We start from the raw sequence: 18,707 nt of genomic DNA, 5'->3' as shown, positions 1-18,707 counted from the left end.
TTTAAAGATTCAGATTTAGAGATTGTTAAGACAATAAAAAAAGATCAAATTGACATGTGCCTTAAAATATCTACTGTATGGCTTTGATATTATTTTATTAAAAAAAAGCTTTTCTGAGTTGCAAAGAGCAAGTATCTACTTTATTATCACAGTTAATCAACACATACAAAGAGCTCTGTAATGAAATCATCTGTCTCTAGAGACTTCCACATAGTCATGTTTAAATGTCTTGTGGTCCTGTCAATGCATCAATAAACACATGCCTGTCTGGGAGACGTTCAGGGATCAAACACAAACTGACTTTAGTTCAACTGATGTCTTCCTTTTTTTTTTATTCTCATCTTTGTGTTTTGTTTGGTGCTTTTGTGAGTAAATGTGCTGTGATCATGCTGACAAAAGCTCCTTAACACTAATTTTGTTTTATTCCTTATCATTTCTGAGAATTCAAGCCTCTTTATGCAAATCAACCAAACCACAAAGTATCTGACTGTGTTTTACTGTAAACAACTGCAAAATAAAATTGTGTTTAAAAACTTAAAATGTGCAGTTATTTATTGAATGTATTATGACAAGGCTTGGAATCCATGAACACAATGTCCCAATTGTAGCCTATAGCCTGCACATTGAGGTGGGAGTTGGATTCCCCTGTCTGAATTGTGCACTTCTGACTTCATGCAAAGTCTGCAGATGAGAGACCTCAAGCAAACTCTTTATGATGTACCAACGCATGTCAGCCTACTAGTTTTGTTAGTGGCACAACCCTTACAAAATGGCCACTGATTTTAAGACTAGTTGGAAGAAATTGCATATCAAGATTTATTCAACTCAGGTCAAAACAGTATGATTTCTAATGAGAGTGTGTAACAGCACTTACCTATCTTTGATGTTGCACACGCCATTAGATCTGCTGACATCTTTTGCAGCTAGTCTAAATGGGATTAATAGTGCTCTAGCTTTGCAGATGTATTAAGTAAATATTTGAACAAGGGTGCAGTACTGTTTGCTGTAGAAATATTTACAGAGCAGCAGTTCCGGTTGATATAATAACTAGTTTGAGATATTGTAAACAAGTTTGGACATTTTTTCAGATAATTAGTGATAATAATAATAAACCAAGCTGGCTGGAGCGCGTAGCTGTAAATTAGGGGCCATGTTTGATGCCACTTAACATTACCTTGATTATTTTAAAAGCAGGTGTGCGAACGAGGGACAACCAGAATATGCTAATAAATTAATTAAACTGACACGGTCATACTCTTGGGTTTCCGTCCCGCTAGGTGGCGGTATAACTATATCGTCCTGTTGTGTCCCTGTGTCTTTGTGCAGTCGAGGAAGTCAAGATGGCCACCACCATGAAGGGAACTGTAGTAGGTTTAAATCAAAATGAAATTATATTTTGTTTTCGAAACACGCCGTTGCTTGTTCATCTGGAGATGCAAATAAAAACAGTAGAGATGTATGTTGGGGGAGGGAGCCACAATTACTGGTGCCAGTAATATTTAAATTGTTGGTCACACCCTCGTGTAGCTTATGTCAACGATAGTAGCTAGCTACTGTTAGCTAAGTTAAGTGTTAGCTAGCTGTCTAGCTAACACACTATCTAGCTAGATTTATCCTGCGATTAGGTAACAGACAGACGCGAGAGTGCACCAGCCTAATGATGAAAATGATGATGATGATGATACCTAGCTAAACGACGGCTGTGATAGTCGACAACGGTGACAGGGCACTACTCAAGCTGTCGTCCATAACGTTAGCTTGCTAGCTAATTTGACCGTTCATATTTACGTTAAACACAGATTTAACTTATTTCATCTTGTTTGCAGGCGGTTGAAGACGTGAATGTAACTTTTGAAGACCAACAGAAGATCAATAAATTCGCTAGGAACACGAGTCGGATGACAGAGCTGAAAAATGAAATACAGGCAAAGAAAGTAAGCACCGTGTGTTGTGAATACAGTCATATCACACACTCAGGGTTCACTGTGTGGTCAGCTAAGTTTACAAAAGTCAAATTTTGAAATATTTTGTACACTCATGGGCTTTGGGAATGATAAAATTGTGTTCAGACCTGACACTTAACTGACTGACATAAGATAATGCAGTACACTCAGTTGCAGTCTATTACAACAGTCTTACTTTCACGAGGATTAAAATGTTCTGTTTTTGTTGAACTGTTTTAGAGAGGTGTTGAGTAAACTTTATGGTTATTTTGGAGGATGTAGTTTCTGGTGCTGTTGATTGAAATGCGGTATACCGAGAGGTGTTTCTAATAATGAGTTACTTACACCCACCTAGTCTTAGTTTAACATGGCACAATTCATCAGAGCGACAAAAAACAGCCTTTGCAAATGACTGTTTGGTTGAATCAACACTTGATGATTCAACTGAAACTTAGTTTAAGATGAGTCACAGTTATGTGTGGTCTGAAGGGCAGGGCTGCGGCTAAATTACTAATACTAATTTGTTAACAGCCCTTATTGAGACTCTGTAATGGTCTGCTAATGTCTCCATGCAGAAATCGCTGCAGAATTTACAGGATGCCAGTGATGACCTAATGATGTTAGATGACGACACACTATTGATCCCTTATCAAATTGGCGACGTCTTTGTCAGTCACACGCAGGAAGAAACACAAGAGATGCTGGAGGCTGCAAAGGTAGGTTTCTTAATATCTTTCCATACTCTTCTGACTTGTAATCATCAATAAAAGACCCTCCTTAAGCCAAAGTCATCAAAGCTAAGGACTGAGGAAGAGAATTTAACAAACAATGTAACAAACAACAACAGTAACAAACAAAATGACTGTTAAAGTGACTCTAAAACATGACAGTAAATACAGCAACACTAAAATTGGTTCACTCATTTTTTATCAAATTGCTAATTTTTATCTTATTGCTTTGACACGAATTTACATCATGATTCATTCAAGCAAAAGAGAATGAAGCATTGCTTTGTGGTAAGTATTTTAGAAGCCTTTTATTTAAACTAATACTTTAGTATACTTTAATACTACTTTTTTTTTACCGTTAGTTGTACTGAGTAAAAATATCGAGACTCATAACCCAGTTGGATTGAAAAAAGAGCCAGATTACATGCTTTGTATTAAGTTATATTGAGTTTATATTGCACAAATTCCTGCCTCTGGTGTAGGATTACCTAAGCAAAACAAAGCCCATAAACCCTGATAGAAAACATGGTTTCTGGCCCCCATTTATCAGTGAAATCCTGTGAGCTTCCTGTTTTCAAATCTAGATGGGGTTTTTTCTACTTGTGTTTTCAATAGCCCCTTTTATACAGCCTGTTCAAGGCGGGGATATGTTGCATTTGCCGTTCTATATAAAATGTACGAACGCGAAATGGGGGAGCATTGTTGTTCCACTGTTAAGCTGACAGCTTGACTAAGTTGGAAATAAAATAGTTGAGGTGCGCACAAAAGTCAAAACCTATTAAAACTCTCTCTGAGCACATGTTTTGACAAATGTGGTTGTAGCGTAGGTGATAATTAGTTACAGTGCCTGGACAGATACTGCTCAATGTCCATTCATTTAGACTTACTGCTGAGCTGCTATAAATCACAAATACACAAGTGCAATGTGTTTATTTGTGATGCAGTCTGAAAACAGGTATTCTTGCATATATTTCTGCAGGAAATCAGGCCACAATCTGTTGAATGAAAACATGTGACACAATCTCTCCAAACTTGTAATAGATTTTGTAGATGTGAACAACATTGTCAGTTCAATCAAATGCATTTATTTCCAAAATGTATTCATATTTGGAAATTGTTGTTTAGACCATTTAAATACATCACAAATCATAAAATGTTTCTACACACAGTGTTTTAAATCATTATGGATTGAATTACATATTTGTGCATTTTTGTAACAAGCTACACATGCTTGTATTTCACAAATGCAACTTATTTTAGCAATTTTTCATTGCCATAAGTAAACTATCTTTCTCGACTTGGTGCTCAGTCCAAAAAATTTTTAATTTCTGCCTGCCAAGGACACTCAACACTGGTGAACGCTCCCTTTTAAAATTTCTATTTTATTACTTTCAAAGAAGTACAAAGTTTTGAGCCGTATCTCAGGTACGGATGCCAATTTATAAGGGAGCGTTCAACAGCTTTGCAAGTCTTTGGTAGGAAGAAATCACAAAAGTAAGATGTTTCAAAATATTTCCAGATTTGCAAATGTTCAATGTTGGCTCACCTCATTATCAGATCATATTTACTGATAGAAGCAGAATATGTGCCCATAAACATGTTTTAAGAAATAGTTAAACATTTTGGGAAACTCACTTTCTTGCAGAGAGTTAGATGAGAGGATCGATACCACTCGCATGTCTGTATGGTAAATATGAAGCTACAGCTGGTTAGCTAAGCTTAGCATAAAGACTGGAAACTGGGAGCAAAATCAGCCTACCAGCGCCCCTAAAGCTCACTAATTAACATGTTATATCTTGTTTGGTTAATCCGTACAAAAACCAAAGTATAAAAATGGCATGTTGTGGTTTTACAGAGGGCTATGTGCTGGACTTTCTTGGCCAGTCGCAGTGACTTCCTGGAGTCTCCACTGGTTGCCTGGCAACAAGAATCAAGAAATGGGAGTGGTATCGAGCTCATCTAACTTTCGGCAAGAAAGTGAAGAAGCGTATTTTACAAAATGTAGAACTATTCCTTTTAAGTATATGTGCAATGGAAGTTGGTCCAGAGCATTAGAACAGTGAGAAACAGGCCAAAGCAGTGCAAGCAGGCATCAACACCACTCCCCCAGGCTGGCCAAGGGCTCTGTGTCAGAAGGCAATGTTTAGCCAGATGGCTGTTGCCACAAAGCGGCGCTTGAGACATTGACCAAGAGGGACTTTAGATTAGAGCCTGTCCTGCCCTCTGTAACTTCTAGGATCTTCCTGTTTGTCCTTGTGTTTGCTGCTGCTTCATCACACAACAAAGCACACTGTGCAGGTCTGTGCTGATTGATGTGGAGCAGTCTGCTACACACATTGAATGACAAATGTGTTGAGAACAGCTCACTTTTCAACTTGTAATTTCTGCTGATTATAATTTTGTGCACATTTATATACATAGTAATTTAAAGTTTTTTTTCATTCCTCATCAAATTTTCTCCTCCTGCCTTCAGAATGTGTTTTTAGTGAGTTTAACGCGGAGTAATTTCTTAAAACCGGTTCATTGAAATGTCTTAAACCCATTGTTGCTTGCCTCATGTGGAGAAATTGTAGTGGTTGTCAGATAATTGGAGTTTCCATGTTCTGTAATCAGGAAGCACTGGAGCAGGAGGTCAAAGGCCTTGAGGAACGAGTGTCAGCGATACAGCAAGTGTTGGGTGATCTGAAGGTCCAGCTCTATGCCAAGTTTGGTAACAACATTAACCTGGAGGCAGATGAAAGTTGAGCAGTGAAATGGACATTGACAGCTGCCCCAATGTGGACTTTTCCATGCAGGTCTCGTATCTGATCCACACAGCGGTTGCCAAACAAAACATCAAGTACAACTCTGCATGAACAGCTTAGATTTGTAGCTTCTGGCTTCTGCTTACACACATGATGTACAAGTCTTCAGTTTAGTTTTGGCAAACAAATTCGCAAGGACAACAACGGTAAAGATTTGGAGATTAAATAAATGCACATAATCTCTGACATATTTTAATTGGTCCCTTATTTAAGTCTCATGTTTTTTTTGTTTTTGTTTTTTTACTCTGTTGATCAAACTGAAGTAAAAAAAAAACGAGGAACAAAACAGCTGTGTAGTATTTTTCAAGAACTTTCATTTCTGAACTCGTTTTGTTTGACTACCCTAAAGGTCAGATTAAATTAACAAAATGTCTCTTTGACACATCGGCGTACTGTTCTGTCTCTGCATGAATGACTGAAAGTGAAAGTGCATAAAAAATATTCAATCTGGTTGACCTTTATTCAGACATTTCTGGTGTTACCACATCAAACCAAGTTGATAAAATGAATAACTTCTGTTGCTGATCTACACATTTGTTGTCTTTTTACAAACTACATAAAATGAAAAGCTGAAATTTTGAGCCAATGAATCTTCATTTAGAAAAGGAGTGACAAAGTGAACTAACGTGCATCCAAAATCTTTAGAGGCTTGAGGTATCTCTCAATCTGTAGCCATAAGGTTTGTTTAGACATGATTTAGCACAAAGCATGCGTAGGTAAAATGAAGGAGTTGAATACATTACATTAGTAAAAGTTCAGCATTTAAAATCCTATTCAAGTAAAAGTGCAAAAGTGTCATCAGCATTATTAAATGCAGTATAACATGAATAGATTAATACTGATGTATCAGTGTGAAGTGGAGCTACTTGACATACATCGGGTAATTTAGCCCAGTGGTTCCCAACCTAGGGTTCGGCCCCCTTCCACAGTCACAAGGTAAATCTGAGGGATCATGAGATGGTTAATTGGGTAGGAAATATGAAAAAACAAAGTTCTGCCACACTAAAGAGATTTTTATTTATTTTTCTCTAATCTTAGCATTTTTGTGAAATATTGAATAATTTGACCTCTTTGGGACTCGGACAGTTAACTTCTTAGATGATTTCATTTAAGTGTTTGCTAGAACTGCTAACAACTCATAGACATCTTAAACATGACAAGGGGCCCCAATTTACAATTTTTTTCCTAAGAGGTCTCAAGCCAAAATTTTTTGAAGCATTGGTTTAGTCTTTAATGATGCATTGTATTTTATTAGCATGCTGCCTGTTGCCGTGGCTCCGTCTCGTCGTCTTACTTATAAAATGATCGTACATTAATTTGTTTTTATTTGCACATGAAAAAGAATCAAACAGCAACGCATTATTGAAAGAAAAGGAACTTAACAAACAAATTAAAGCATTGACAACTAAAATTAGATTCAAAGAAACAAAGACAAGTAGACATTTTAAAAAAGCCTGCATAGCATAAAGGCCAAAATAGGAATAAATAACCAATAATTACATAATAAAATACATTTATTATGCGTTTATTTAGACATGTTTGAGTGAATTACGGTTAACAGGTATGCAATAAAAATGCTAGAAAAGACTCAAGGAGAGAGAAGGTAACAATATACAGAATTCGAGTAGTTAAAATAAGCCATGGGCCTAAACTTAAAGAAGAAGACTGTTGCATTATGATGGCACTTATTTCATAAACAAGCTGTATCTGATACAGAAATGGCAGAGTCGAAATCTTGGAAGATGCAAATGATTTCCACATCTGGTGTTATGTGTGGACTACTGAATGTGTCTAGAAAAATTATATAGGTACAAGATAGATAAAAAATGTGTATATTAGTGTCATTACTGTTGCAGCAATTCAGCGAATAAAAACAAGTGCCCTTTAAAGTATTACATGATTAAAAGAATAAATTCAGGTGAATTCTAGATTTTGTTGTCGGAATATCTTTACTACGTTTTTTCAGATAATTCTCTATATATGCTGGATGGTTGGTGGCTCCCACAAATACAACAATGCACAAACCTCATTAAATTGTGCCCTCAAGTGTGGCCTGTATGAGCTAATAAAATATCTGAAAAAAAAAAAAAAAGAAATGGAGAGCTTGAAGTTATAGCAGATACCTCTGGAGGATCAAGATCTCAATTAACAAGTTTCTCCTCCCGGTAGGTTTCCTGCTGAACATTCATAGCTATGATTAAGAGGAACTCCACCCACACAGGCTTGTCTTTATGCACAGCTTGTTAAACCATGCTCAGAGGAACACGTGGAAATGACTGGACTTATTTCCCCGATGGCCTTGTTTACTCTCTGCCCCCCCACTCTCTCTCTCGCTCTCTCATTTCTATCTGTCCTCTCACTCCCCTGCTTCCTCTCTAATGACACAGATGTTGATATGTATAAACTGCAGTTGTAGTGAATATTAAGAACACATTGACAGCTTTTAAATTGGTATGATTTCCACTTAAGCAGCCAGTGTCACTAAATTGTCAAATAAGGTGGAATGCAGTCTGCCAGAATCTAATGATTCGTTGATTAGTATTTTCCTTCAATTTCAGCTGTAGAAATTTAAATAATTAGGCTCAAATAAGACATAAGTATGTTGTTTAGTTCAGTGAACTCTGTAGAGAGCTACCAAAACATTTACTGTTCTTAATGGGATGTAAAAAAACATGAATGCAAGTAAATCAGAAAATCAGGAATATGTATGTATGTATGTAAAGTAAATCAGTATGTATGTAAAATCAATGTATGTATGTATGTATATATATATATATATATATATATATATATATATGTATGTATGTATGTATGTATGTATGTATGTATGTATATATATATATATATATATATATATATATATATATATGTATGTATATATTGTGTGTGTGTGTGAGAGATATTCACTGGTAACAGCAGAAACAGGCCAGAGGGTGTCTCTGTCTCCCCACTAATTTCACAGTGAAATCAAATAGCTTTAACTTCTATCGAGTTGAACTCTTTGAGTTTATTAGATTTGGCTGCACATTGTAAATATTGGAGAAATACGTCAAACATGTTGCCGTCATGGCTCCTAAAGAAGAATTATGAATGAGATGTAGAGGAAATTACAGAAATATGCAGAGAAGTTAATTGGAGGATGCTTTGTGAAGTAAGAGTCATACTTAAATTAGAGGTTCAAAGTGTGATCACGATCAAATCAAATTCCCCTCTACTTTCTCAATAAAGTACAATCTAGTAGTCAGAGCAGCTTGTGCCAGTAGCCAATGTCTTCCACAAAGAGTTTGTGCACACTTCATCATTTTCTGCACTGGTGCTACAGTGAAAAATTGTGTTTGCTCACTGTCTCTGTATGTTAGCTTAAATGTCAGGAGAGTCAACTCAGATGGTTTGAAAAATCCATAGCAGCTACAGCTATTCTTCATCACTTACAGCTCCTCTGTCTCAGCCAGCTTTTATTCATTACAAGTGAGGAGCAATCTCACCGCTCCTCAAAAGCACAATGCAACATGCCACCTGTCAAAGGCCATGCAATTCAAACTGTGGCCATTAATATTTGTATTTGCAAAATAAGAAAATCTTGCAGACAGCATATTGTTCTTTTGCTGTCAGCAAGGTCGTCTAGTTGTTTTCCACACTTTGGTCTTTTAGGGAATTATTTTCTTGTCTTCAACAGCTGACAGTGAACTATGTGGTATGTGTCTTGGATAGAGCTGAAACGATTTAGCGATTAATCAATCAACAAAAAATTGATAAGCTACTATTCTGATAATCACTTGCAGCTTCTGAAATGTGAGGATTTGCTGCTTTTTTCTGTTTTACATCATTGTAAATTGAATATCTTTGGGTTTTGGACATTTGACAATGTCGCTTTGGGATTTACGAAATTATGATGTTGATTTTTCATTATTACATCTGACATTTTAGAGACCGATCAAATGGATTAATTAAAAAATGTATCAGCAGATTAACCAATAGTGAACATAATTGTTATTTGCAGCCCTGGTCTTAGACCACTGGGCCACCGGGATGCCCCTGTCAACTAGACCTGAAAACCCAACTGAATTTCTGAGTGATGGGACAGGATATGAGGGTCCTTAGGCTTGACAACTACATTGCAAAACATTATGAGAGAATGTCAAGTAAGCTGTATCATGGGGGTTAAGAAGAGAAGCCTAAAAAGCATAAAGCAAGATTGAGTGCTGTGAAGAGACCATGTGTCGGGGGCTGTGAGAGCCTATTCACCTGTGTGAATAAATGACGCGGACCATTTAGGAAGCAGCGAAAGGGCACGCAGCTCAAACTGTGGATGGAACAAAGGCCTGATAAGTTTGTTGTGAGACTTTCAAGACTAATTAATTTGTCGATAATGAATTCCATTCCTTCATTTCCTGTGGACAGGGATTTATGTGTGAAGGCTGAGCTCAATGCAGGGATATCTTCTGTCATTCATTTCATTACTGTCTGTCAAGTTGATCAGCCAAGACAATAAAGGCACAATTCCACCGCGGCAGCGTATGAATCATCTGAATGATGAAGACAAGTGTGGACTGATCCCTCTGTGAGCATGTGTGAGCGTGTGCGTGTGTGTGTTGCATCAGTGCAGCAATCAGGACTTATAAGTGCTTTGAAAACAAATTGGTGTCCCAGAGCGAGCAACATCCAGTGGTTTATTTAAAGATCTGTTTATCTTTCATTTATGAATTGCTGAATTAGAAATTAAAACTTTCACTCATGTATCAAGTCTCTGTCTAGAATGCCTAAATGTGTGGGAGTCTAAGCTTGTAAGTTTCCATCAGTTATCTACTTTAATCAGTGCCCCCTAATATACAGAGAATATTACTTCAGAAATGCATTTCCATATCCACCATGGAACAATAGACCAAATAACTTACCATATGAAAGACAGTAGAATGCCTCCAAATATTTCAATGAATATCATTACCAAAGCCTGAATTTATGACGGTTACATTGCAAAGACCTTGAAGAAACTGACATATCCAAGCTGTTGGGAGACAGTTTGAATTGCTTTTAAGAAGTGATGGACAATTTAAATCTACCAAATATTTGCCTCTGATTAGTGATCTTACATGGATTTTATGTAACCATCACATTTAAAACTCTGATGAGTTTATTTGAACCATTTTAGCCATGCTAGTGGTGTGGTCAGTCCACCACTTTGGTCCAGACTCAAATATCTATTGAATGGATTGCGATGAAATTTGGTACAGACATTCATGGTCCCCAGATGATGAATCCTAGAGACTTTGGTGATCCCTTGACTTTTCACTTGATAAATAAAGTTAATTTTTATTATTATTTTCCTCTAGCGCCACCAGGGGCACTTTTTTCTTGAGTGAAATGTCTCAGCAACTATTGGATGAATTGCCATGACATTTGGTACATTCATATCCCCCTCAGCATAACTGATTACTAGGTAATTCCCTGACTTTTTATCTAGCGCCATCATCTGATCAACATTTTAATTTGTCCAATACTTTAGTTTATGACTAAATATCTTCAGTGTTAATTAACAAATGTTAGCACGCTGACATGGTAAACTAAGATGTGGACACTGGCAGCATGCTAAAAATCAGCATGCTGACGTTAGCATGTAGCTCAAACCACCTTTGTGCCTAAGTACAGCCTCACAGACCTGCTAGTCGACTCTCAGCCTTGTTGCTAATAAGGTGTTAGAGTCATATTTTAATTTCCCCAGTAAGGGAGTGTTATTTTTAAGCACACATAACACAGGGCACCACAGCCTTAGTGGTCCAGTCCCACTACGTACGCTGAGCTGATGACCACTGGGCAGCTTCAGCAGAACAATCCAAAGTTGTGTGTATTGCACAACTCTACTCTAATGGCATGAAGAAGGATGAATGCTTCACATTCACACCGGCAGGATTTTCCCCAAGTAGAGATTTAAACCAATGATCCTTCAGTCATATTAGTGTTGCACCAACTCAGCTCTACTGTCGCCCAATTAGCTTCAATTTATGGTCCAACAACTGCAAATAACAGCACAAAAGCTGGTTTCATAGAGTCGTTCTTTAGGATGACATTTTTCTGAGACTCTGATTTCTGTAATCACTCACTCTCCCTTTTTTTGAAACATACACATAGCTTAATTAATGGGGGAGGGGGGGAAACAAGGATGAATTATGACTTGTCTGTTTTTCATCCAATTAAATCTAATTGGTCAACTGCAGTCCAAATTTAAGCACAAACTAAATCAGCATCTGCATTGTGGTGAGCAGTAAAAGGTTCATGAAATCATAGCATTGAATTCATCTGTGTTTCTGAATTCCATTATAAATTTTCATTCATGTGGTTTGTGAATCCAATTATAAAACCTGACACTGTGATGTCTGTGGGTGTTTTTCACCTTGATCCTGCTGCTGAATCTCTTCTATTAACAGCTCAGTAGGTGCTGTGTTTTCATTTCAGTTTAGGTTTCAACACATCAGTCGGCTCCAACTGGCAAATGTGACTTTGTTGTGTGCCAGTAAGCAAATATCATCCTGCCAATAAATTGTCTATTGAATACTTTCAATTAGGCCACTCGACCAGCTCAGAGGAGAATACCATCAAAAAGGGATGCAGAGGAATACATAATATAGCAGCACGATTAAGTATAGCTTGATTGCAAGTGGTATCCTTGGATAGAGCTCAATGGCTGAAAACAAAAATAATTGTGTCATCTGACCGCACACATGTCCTGCACGAATAGGGCACTTGTGGCTGAAGAGGTTTCTGGGTATTGCGACAACTTGTGTATTCAGAATAGTTAGCGAACCAAGATCACGTTTCAAATCTGAAGTTTTTCTCTAAAGCACAAGTATTTGTGACTAAATAAGCAAGAAAAAACATCCTTAAGTATTATTTATTAACAATTTAACACACAAAAACAAAAGATTTAATTATTGTTTAATACTGATTAGCACAGGGATGTGCCTCCCACTTGAAACCAGTGAGAAGAGCTCACACAAAACAGCAGAGGGAAACAACGCATGAAAAACCCAAAACCATGGCAGAGAATCCTCTGTTTGGCAGGCTTTCATACAATACTTAGAAAAGAGTCCTACTAAAAAAGATACAATATTAGAGTTGGGAACAACATTAGTATTGTGTATAATTGTGACTGACAGCATATGATTCCCGTGTCACCACCCACTTCTTACTCTGATATAATGTTTTACATTGTGCTTTAATTTATTTATTTACTCAGAAAAACAGAAAAAACTGACAAGAAATCAGGAAAACATCTATCGTTGTTTTTCCAGGATGGCCCTGGCAGCCTGGATTATATGTTATGCTATGTATTGCTATGTGTTAAAGATGTAGTTGTGCTATCTGTCAAACTAATCCTACCAGTGTAACATGTACTGTATATATCCGGCAGGATTGGGAGGGGAATTGGTTGGTTACTCAAGTTGCTTCTTTTTTTTCTTTTCCTTCCCCTTTTTGTTTTATGAATTGCTGTTGTTATTATTATGATCAGATGGCAGAGTGCATGCAAATTCCACACAGAGTATAATCTTGAGCCCCTTAATAAAAGAAAGAAAGAAAGAAAGAAAGAAAATATATTAGAGGCTCATTTATTGTGGACAATCATTCAACCTTTGTTTATGTCATGAGGACATTTCACACAGTAATTCAAACAGACATTTGTTTAAAATTTAAAATTCATGTAAGGATAATGATGTTATCCTATCCAGTAAAATATTGTTGCATGCAAAGGTTTTTACATGAATACTGGAAATCACTGTGTCTGTAGATTGGATGCACATGCTTCCTTCTACCTGCTGCTATGATTGTAAATGTTGCGATGTTATCTATATGTAAGGTAACAATTTCAACGTGATATTATTAGCTATGCCAGGAAAACTGAGCTACTTTTGAATAGCATAGACTTTCTTGCTCTCTTCCCTCTGTAAAGATGTAAAAATGCATAACATAGCTACAAGGGCTATGTGTATGACACTATTGTGAACTAGCTGGCAGGTGAGCCCATTTATAAATGTAAAAACAAAGTATGTAATATTAATCCTGGCTGGAATGAACAATATGAGAGGCCTTTATGCTGTGGGTTGAGGCTGGAAAAGTTAAGCAAAAGCTCTTTTGTGGGCTTAAAAATGAGCCAGTGCAAGATTTAAATATGATCTCTACTTCATTAAATGAAATGAGAGTACTGTGAAGGACTGATTTGCTTGCCAGAAAAGCATTGCAAAGTAAAACTTCCAAAGAATTTTAGAAAAGAGGTCAGACTTATGAATAACAGTACTGATGGTGTTGATTTCGCTGAGGGCATGATAGTGAGATTAATGAAGTATCTAAAGCTATAATTGTCATGTAGCTTGATGCTACATCTACCAAACTTTCCATTTTAGCATGATACATATGCAATTTAAGTTTGTAGTAATTTGTAGAAACAATGGGTCTTTGATTAGACAGAACAAGTAAACAAAAGCAGGTTTAGCATTTCTAGCCGACGACGATTAAGTTTGTAAGCTGAAACAAGGACTGTTGCTAGCAGATTTTACCAAACGTAGTTAGCTAATTAGCTTATGGTAACGCTGTGAGTCGGTTGAAAAGTTTGTCTCCAGTTGACTTTTTAATGTATCCAGATGAATCGATTTAAAGTGAGAACCCTGTAAAAAGGGGTCTTAAATGTGCACTTCATGGCTACATACATGATATCAAGCTAAAAGACTGAGGCTACAGTTGCGTGTCCAGGCAACAAGTTAGCATCCTCACCAGTTGATGATCCATGTAACAGGCATATAAATAAGCAGCATTGTTCTTGTATTGCAGGGTAGAGCCAGTTAGCCTTAATATTTTAATAGAATGTTTTAAATAAAAATGCAATTAAATTGCTATTAATTGTAAAATAAACCTGTTTGGATGCTTACTGTAGAAAAACATACTTGGATTTAGCATGTATCACTTTTACAAGGATGTTATTGTGTATGACAAGATTTATAATGCAAGTCATTTATCAACATAAATGCACCCACAGGTAAGACAGTGATAAGGAACCTCATGTATAAATGTATGTGTAGATTGGATAAGGTAGAGAACAGCATAACTGATGCACTGGTTATTCCTACCAAAAAGCTGCACATGTGACAGTAAACTTCTCAGACATTACAACTCTGGTGCAGGAGTCTGTGCATTTTAATCATGATGTTTATCAGTGATGGCTGTTTTTAGATGTTTTAAATTGTATCTCTAAACAAGTAACTTGAACGAAAATGAACTGAATTGAATTGTTAAGACTTAAGGGAAGACCTAAGTAAGCATCTTCAGAAATTGCATTATAAATACAGTATGAGATGAGATATGCAACATTGAGAAAATATCGTTATTTCAACTGATCAGGAAATCTGTGTAATAAGTTGACTTTGTCTCATATTATTAGATTTGCTTTTCTTGCAGCTCAGCCCTTTAAACTTTGTGATGAATCCACAGATCTAAAGATATTCCTCGTGCTTTGCAACATTCACATAATATTAACAGACCTCATTTGAGGATATGGGTTAGAGGATTTCCTGCCCACAGAGGCTCTACAAAAAGATTAGAAATGACCTTCAACGTGACATATATCTTTATCTTTGAATTATGCATTTGTAAACCACACTGTGTGATCTATCTTTGCATCTCTTTGAACTGGAAGTGTGGCTGAAGTCTCTGTGGGGCAGATTGGACGTTGTATGAAAAGAATTGTTGTACGATGTAAGTCAATTAATATTTTAATAAGTATTTACATGCTTGCAGAACAATTAAACCATTTTTCTTCAATCAGAATCTCTAGAGAATTTCTAGAATCAGAGATTGGAGGAAGCTGAAAATGTGATGAATGTTCAAACATCAGTGATCCATCATTGTGGAGCTGTAGTGTTTAAAACAAGTGTTCATTAAACTGCACACGGGTGTCAAAACAAGATGCTTTATCATGTTCTATCACAGGACAGGTGTGACACTATGCTCAAAGACACATTAACCTGTATCTGATACTGTAACACATCTGTGTTTCAAAACAATGTTTTTCCTAATCAGTTCTGAGATGGGGAATGGCTGTTAACCTCATTTGCTTTCACTGAGCCTGTCTCTGTCTGGGTATTTTTAAGTATGATGTTTTCAAAGTCTTTGAAGAATGACAACCTAGATTATTTTTTCTCTGCAATTTTTCGAAGAGCAGATTTGAAGGGGTGCTGTGAGTACCAGCCATACATCTCCAACAATGTAGGTAAATGTAGGAAAAGTTATGATGAAAAAAGCCTTTTTGAGTCAGTGGACCCTTCATTTTGTCCTTTAATACTTGTAACATATTTGAGAAGACCCATCAACAAGGCTCTGTTACCAAAAAGGCCAACTGCCCTGAGGCCCCAGACCTCCAGGGGCCCCTAAACATTCACTACATGTCACTTGATTTTTAGTAAATTGATTATAGGTTCAGAGCTTTAGAAGTGCTGGTAATTTTGGCTCTTGCTTCATAGTTAATGTACAAACTTGAGAGTTGTATCGATCTTCTTTTCTAACTCTTGGCAATAAAGAGAATAAGTGTAATTCCCAAAATGTCAAATTATTCCTTCAATCATCCGGCCATGTTTCATAGACGAGCCCTCTGTTGAAATTTTAACGTCTGTTATTTTTGTTTATATTGTGCTCACTTGGTGGATATTCCTAAATAAATGGGAGTAATTTGTTGATGAAATTCAAGGGTAAAACGTTTGTTGTTTGTAATCATAATTGATAAAGAATGAGTTAATTTACATTACTGGGTCACTTGACACACCACTGCTTGTAGTGATATATTCAAGACAAAATCTATCACAAGTTACAGTGAAGAAGCATGTCTCTACTGTCCCTAGATGGAGTGTCTCTGTTGTAGTAGCCAAATCATTATGTTGAAAAATATTAAAAGCCACTGTCTGGGACACAGGAGAAGTTTGCACAAATCTGGGTTTGGCCAAATACAACAGTGGAAAGTAACTAACTATGTTTACTCAAATACTGTACTCAGGTACAATTTTGAGGTACTTGTACTTGACTTGAGTATTTCCATGTTATGCCACTTTATTTGTCCACCATATGTAGAGAGAAATGTTGGACTTTTTGTTCCACATTTTTCTGACAGCTATTTTGCAGATAAAGATTTGGCATACAAAACATATGATCATCTTAAAAAATATGATGCCTTGTTATAGATTAAACCAATCAACAGTATATAAATGATGTCCTTCCTGACCAACTACAACATCAAAATGCTGCTTACACATCAGTAAAAGAAATACACAAATAAGCATTATATATATATATATATGACACTCTGATATGGTCCATTCTGCACAGAGTGTACTTTTACTTTGGATATTTTATTACATTTTACTGAGTATATTTCTGTACTTGGAGGATTTTGACTTCTTATGGAATATTTTTTACATTGTGGTATTCAATTCAATTTTATTTATATAGCGCCAAATTCGAGGAGAACCAGGCTCTTGGTGGGCAGCCATCAGCCTCGACTGGTTGGGTTGAGAGAAAAAGAGAGAGGGGGATAGGGGAGAGAGAGAAAGAGAGCAGGAGGAATGAGAACATACAGTAGCACAATGCAAGTTCCACATAGAGATGTAAAATAATAGTTATGGTAGTGGTAATAATATTAATAATAATAATAAAATTTGCAAGCAGCGATGATCGGGCCCTTGCACCTCCACTCACGTTGGCGTTCAACGGCTCTGAATTGTGATGTGTTTTGGTCACTGAGTTAAATGTCGCTTCCTGTGTCCACAGTGTGGCGCTAGACAACACAATTTATGCGTCAAGTTGAAGGATATCATCTTTGCCATAGGTCATGTCACTCAGACTTTTTTGTTCGTCTTGGCATCATACATGTGCCTCCCAAATTCCGTGCATGTGGGTGAAACTGCGAGGAGGGGCTGAATTTTCGAAAATTTCATATATAGAGCCATTTTGCGCCGCCCATTTCTGAAACCCAGAAAATATAAAAATGTTCACCAGTCCTGATGAGTGTGCAAAGTTTCACAACTTTTCGAACATGTTTAGGCCCTCAAAAATGTGATTCATTTGGAAAAATGGAATCATAAAGCATAATAATTCTCTCTACTCTACAGCTACAGCAACGAGAGAGACGAGAAAGCACAAAAACTACAGGAGAGAGAAGATGTCGAGTTAGTAACATGCATTAATGGGATAAGAATGCATACAGATGGAGAGGGAGAGAAGGAGAGAGGAAAGAGGTGCATCATGGGAAGTCTTCCAGCATTCTAGGCCTATTAAAGGATCTGAAACTTTTTTCCACCACTGGCCAAATGTAGCCAGTGATTACCGCCCGCTAACAGCACTTCAGTAGTTGCCCTCATCTTGACACTCCATGCTTCCACTCACCAAATGCTATTATGAAAGCTAAGATTGAAGCTTGAAGATGTTGCAAAATACTCTCTAAATTGTGTAGTTTATTGTAATCTGGGGATAAAAATAGGAGTATTTCAAGGTTTAATTTCCCAATATGAAAGTACTGTAACTATGACCACATGACCCCAATGATCCAAACCATCTGATAACATGATGCAGCAGTTGTTGTTGCATCTGTCTCACTAATTATAATTCCACTCAGAGGTGGAGGTACAGTGTTGAAATTGGCTGGAGCAGAGGCCCCTTGGAGAATCTATACTGTACAGCTGTGATGAGTAGCAGGATGCCAGGGTGATGATGTCTTATTTAGTTCTGTTTAAATACCACCCTGTTACTGGAGCCTCACCCTAACAGTCATGATTAATAATAATCTCAAAAATACAGCAAATTGATAGAGTATATTTTTTTCATCCTTTCATTCTCAGCATTTAAATGGCATTCTCAAATAGTGCTTTCACCTTGTCAAAAGACAAAAGAGTTGTGCTTTTATGCATAGTGCATTATGGGATCTGCATTTGTAATATGTTATATCAGAGAAAATTATTTGATGCATAGAAACATTTTACACTTTAATCCTCTCTACATCTAATCCAATTTTGGGATACATTTTGGCAGAGTCCATTAAAAAAATCCTCTCAGTCAAACAGGAGGCTGTTTACTTTTAAATGAGCTCTGAGCACTACCATGTCATGGAAAAATAAATAACAGAAAGTGCCAATAAACAGACTCTACTTCTCTGCCGGCACGGCTGTGTAAAATTAAGACCTACATTAAACAGGGCATTCCATCAG

At 36.8% G+C, this 18,707-nt stretch overlaps 1 protein-coding gene across 4 annotated transcripts; it reads left to right on the top strand.

The window, feature by feature from the left end:
- Positions 1 to 1,211: 1,211 nt before the first annotated feature.
- Positions 1,212 to 5,857, top strand: pfdn4 (prefoldin subunit 4). Of its 4 annotated transcripts, none has more exons than XM_044210712.1 (5): positions 1,212 to 1,367; positions 1,827 to 1,934; positions 2,519 to 2,659; positions 2,933 to 2,959; positions 5,285 to 5,857. In XM_044210712.1, the coding sequence occupies exons 1-5, from the start codon at positions 1,341 to 1,343 to the stop codon at positions 5,414 to 5,416; spliced, it is 435 nt and encodes a 144-aa protein (XP_044066647.1). In that variant the 5' UTR covers positions 1,212 to 1,340; the 3' UTR covers positions 5,417 to 5,857. The 4 variants fall into 4 exon arrangements, with proteins under 4 accessions (XP_044066647.1, XP_044066649.1, XP_044066648.1 ...); XM_044210715.1 differs by lacking the exon at positions 1,212 to 1,367 and adding an exon at positions 1,565 to 1,718; XM_044210714.1 differs by lacking the exon at positions 2,933 to 2,959 and having other exon boundaries at positions 4,527 to 5,320.
- Positions 5,858 to 18,707: the final 12,850 nt, after the last annotated feature.

Source organism: Siniperca chuatsi, linkage group LG10 (genome assembly GCF_020085105.1).
Source record: "Siniperca chuatsi isolate FFG_IHB_CAS linkage group LG10, ASM2008510v1, whole genome shotgun sequence".
NCBI lineage: Eukaryota > Metazoa > Chordata > Actinopteri > Centrarchiformes > Sinipercidae > Siniperca > Siniperca chuatsi.
This window is presented reverse-complemented; position numbering and strand designations above follow the sequence as displayed.

Excerpts from the sequence above, each read along its gene's own strand:
- pfdn4 (XM_044210712.1), top strand. The coding sequence starts at position 1,341 with ATGGCCACCACCATGAAGGGAACTGTA. Across the intron at positions 2,660-2,932 it reads AGATGCTGGAGGCTGCAAAG|CAAAAGAGAATGAAGCATTG; the intron begins GTAGGTTTCTTA and ends GATTCATTCAAG. Across the intron at positions 2,960-5,284 it reads GAATGAAGCATTGCTTTGTG|GAAGCACTGGAGCAGGAGGT; the intron begins GTAAGTATTTTA and ends TTCTGTAATCAG.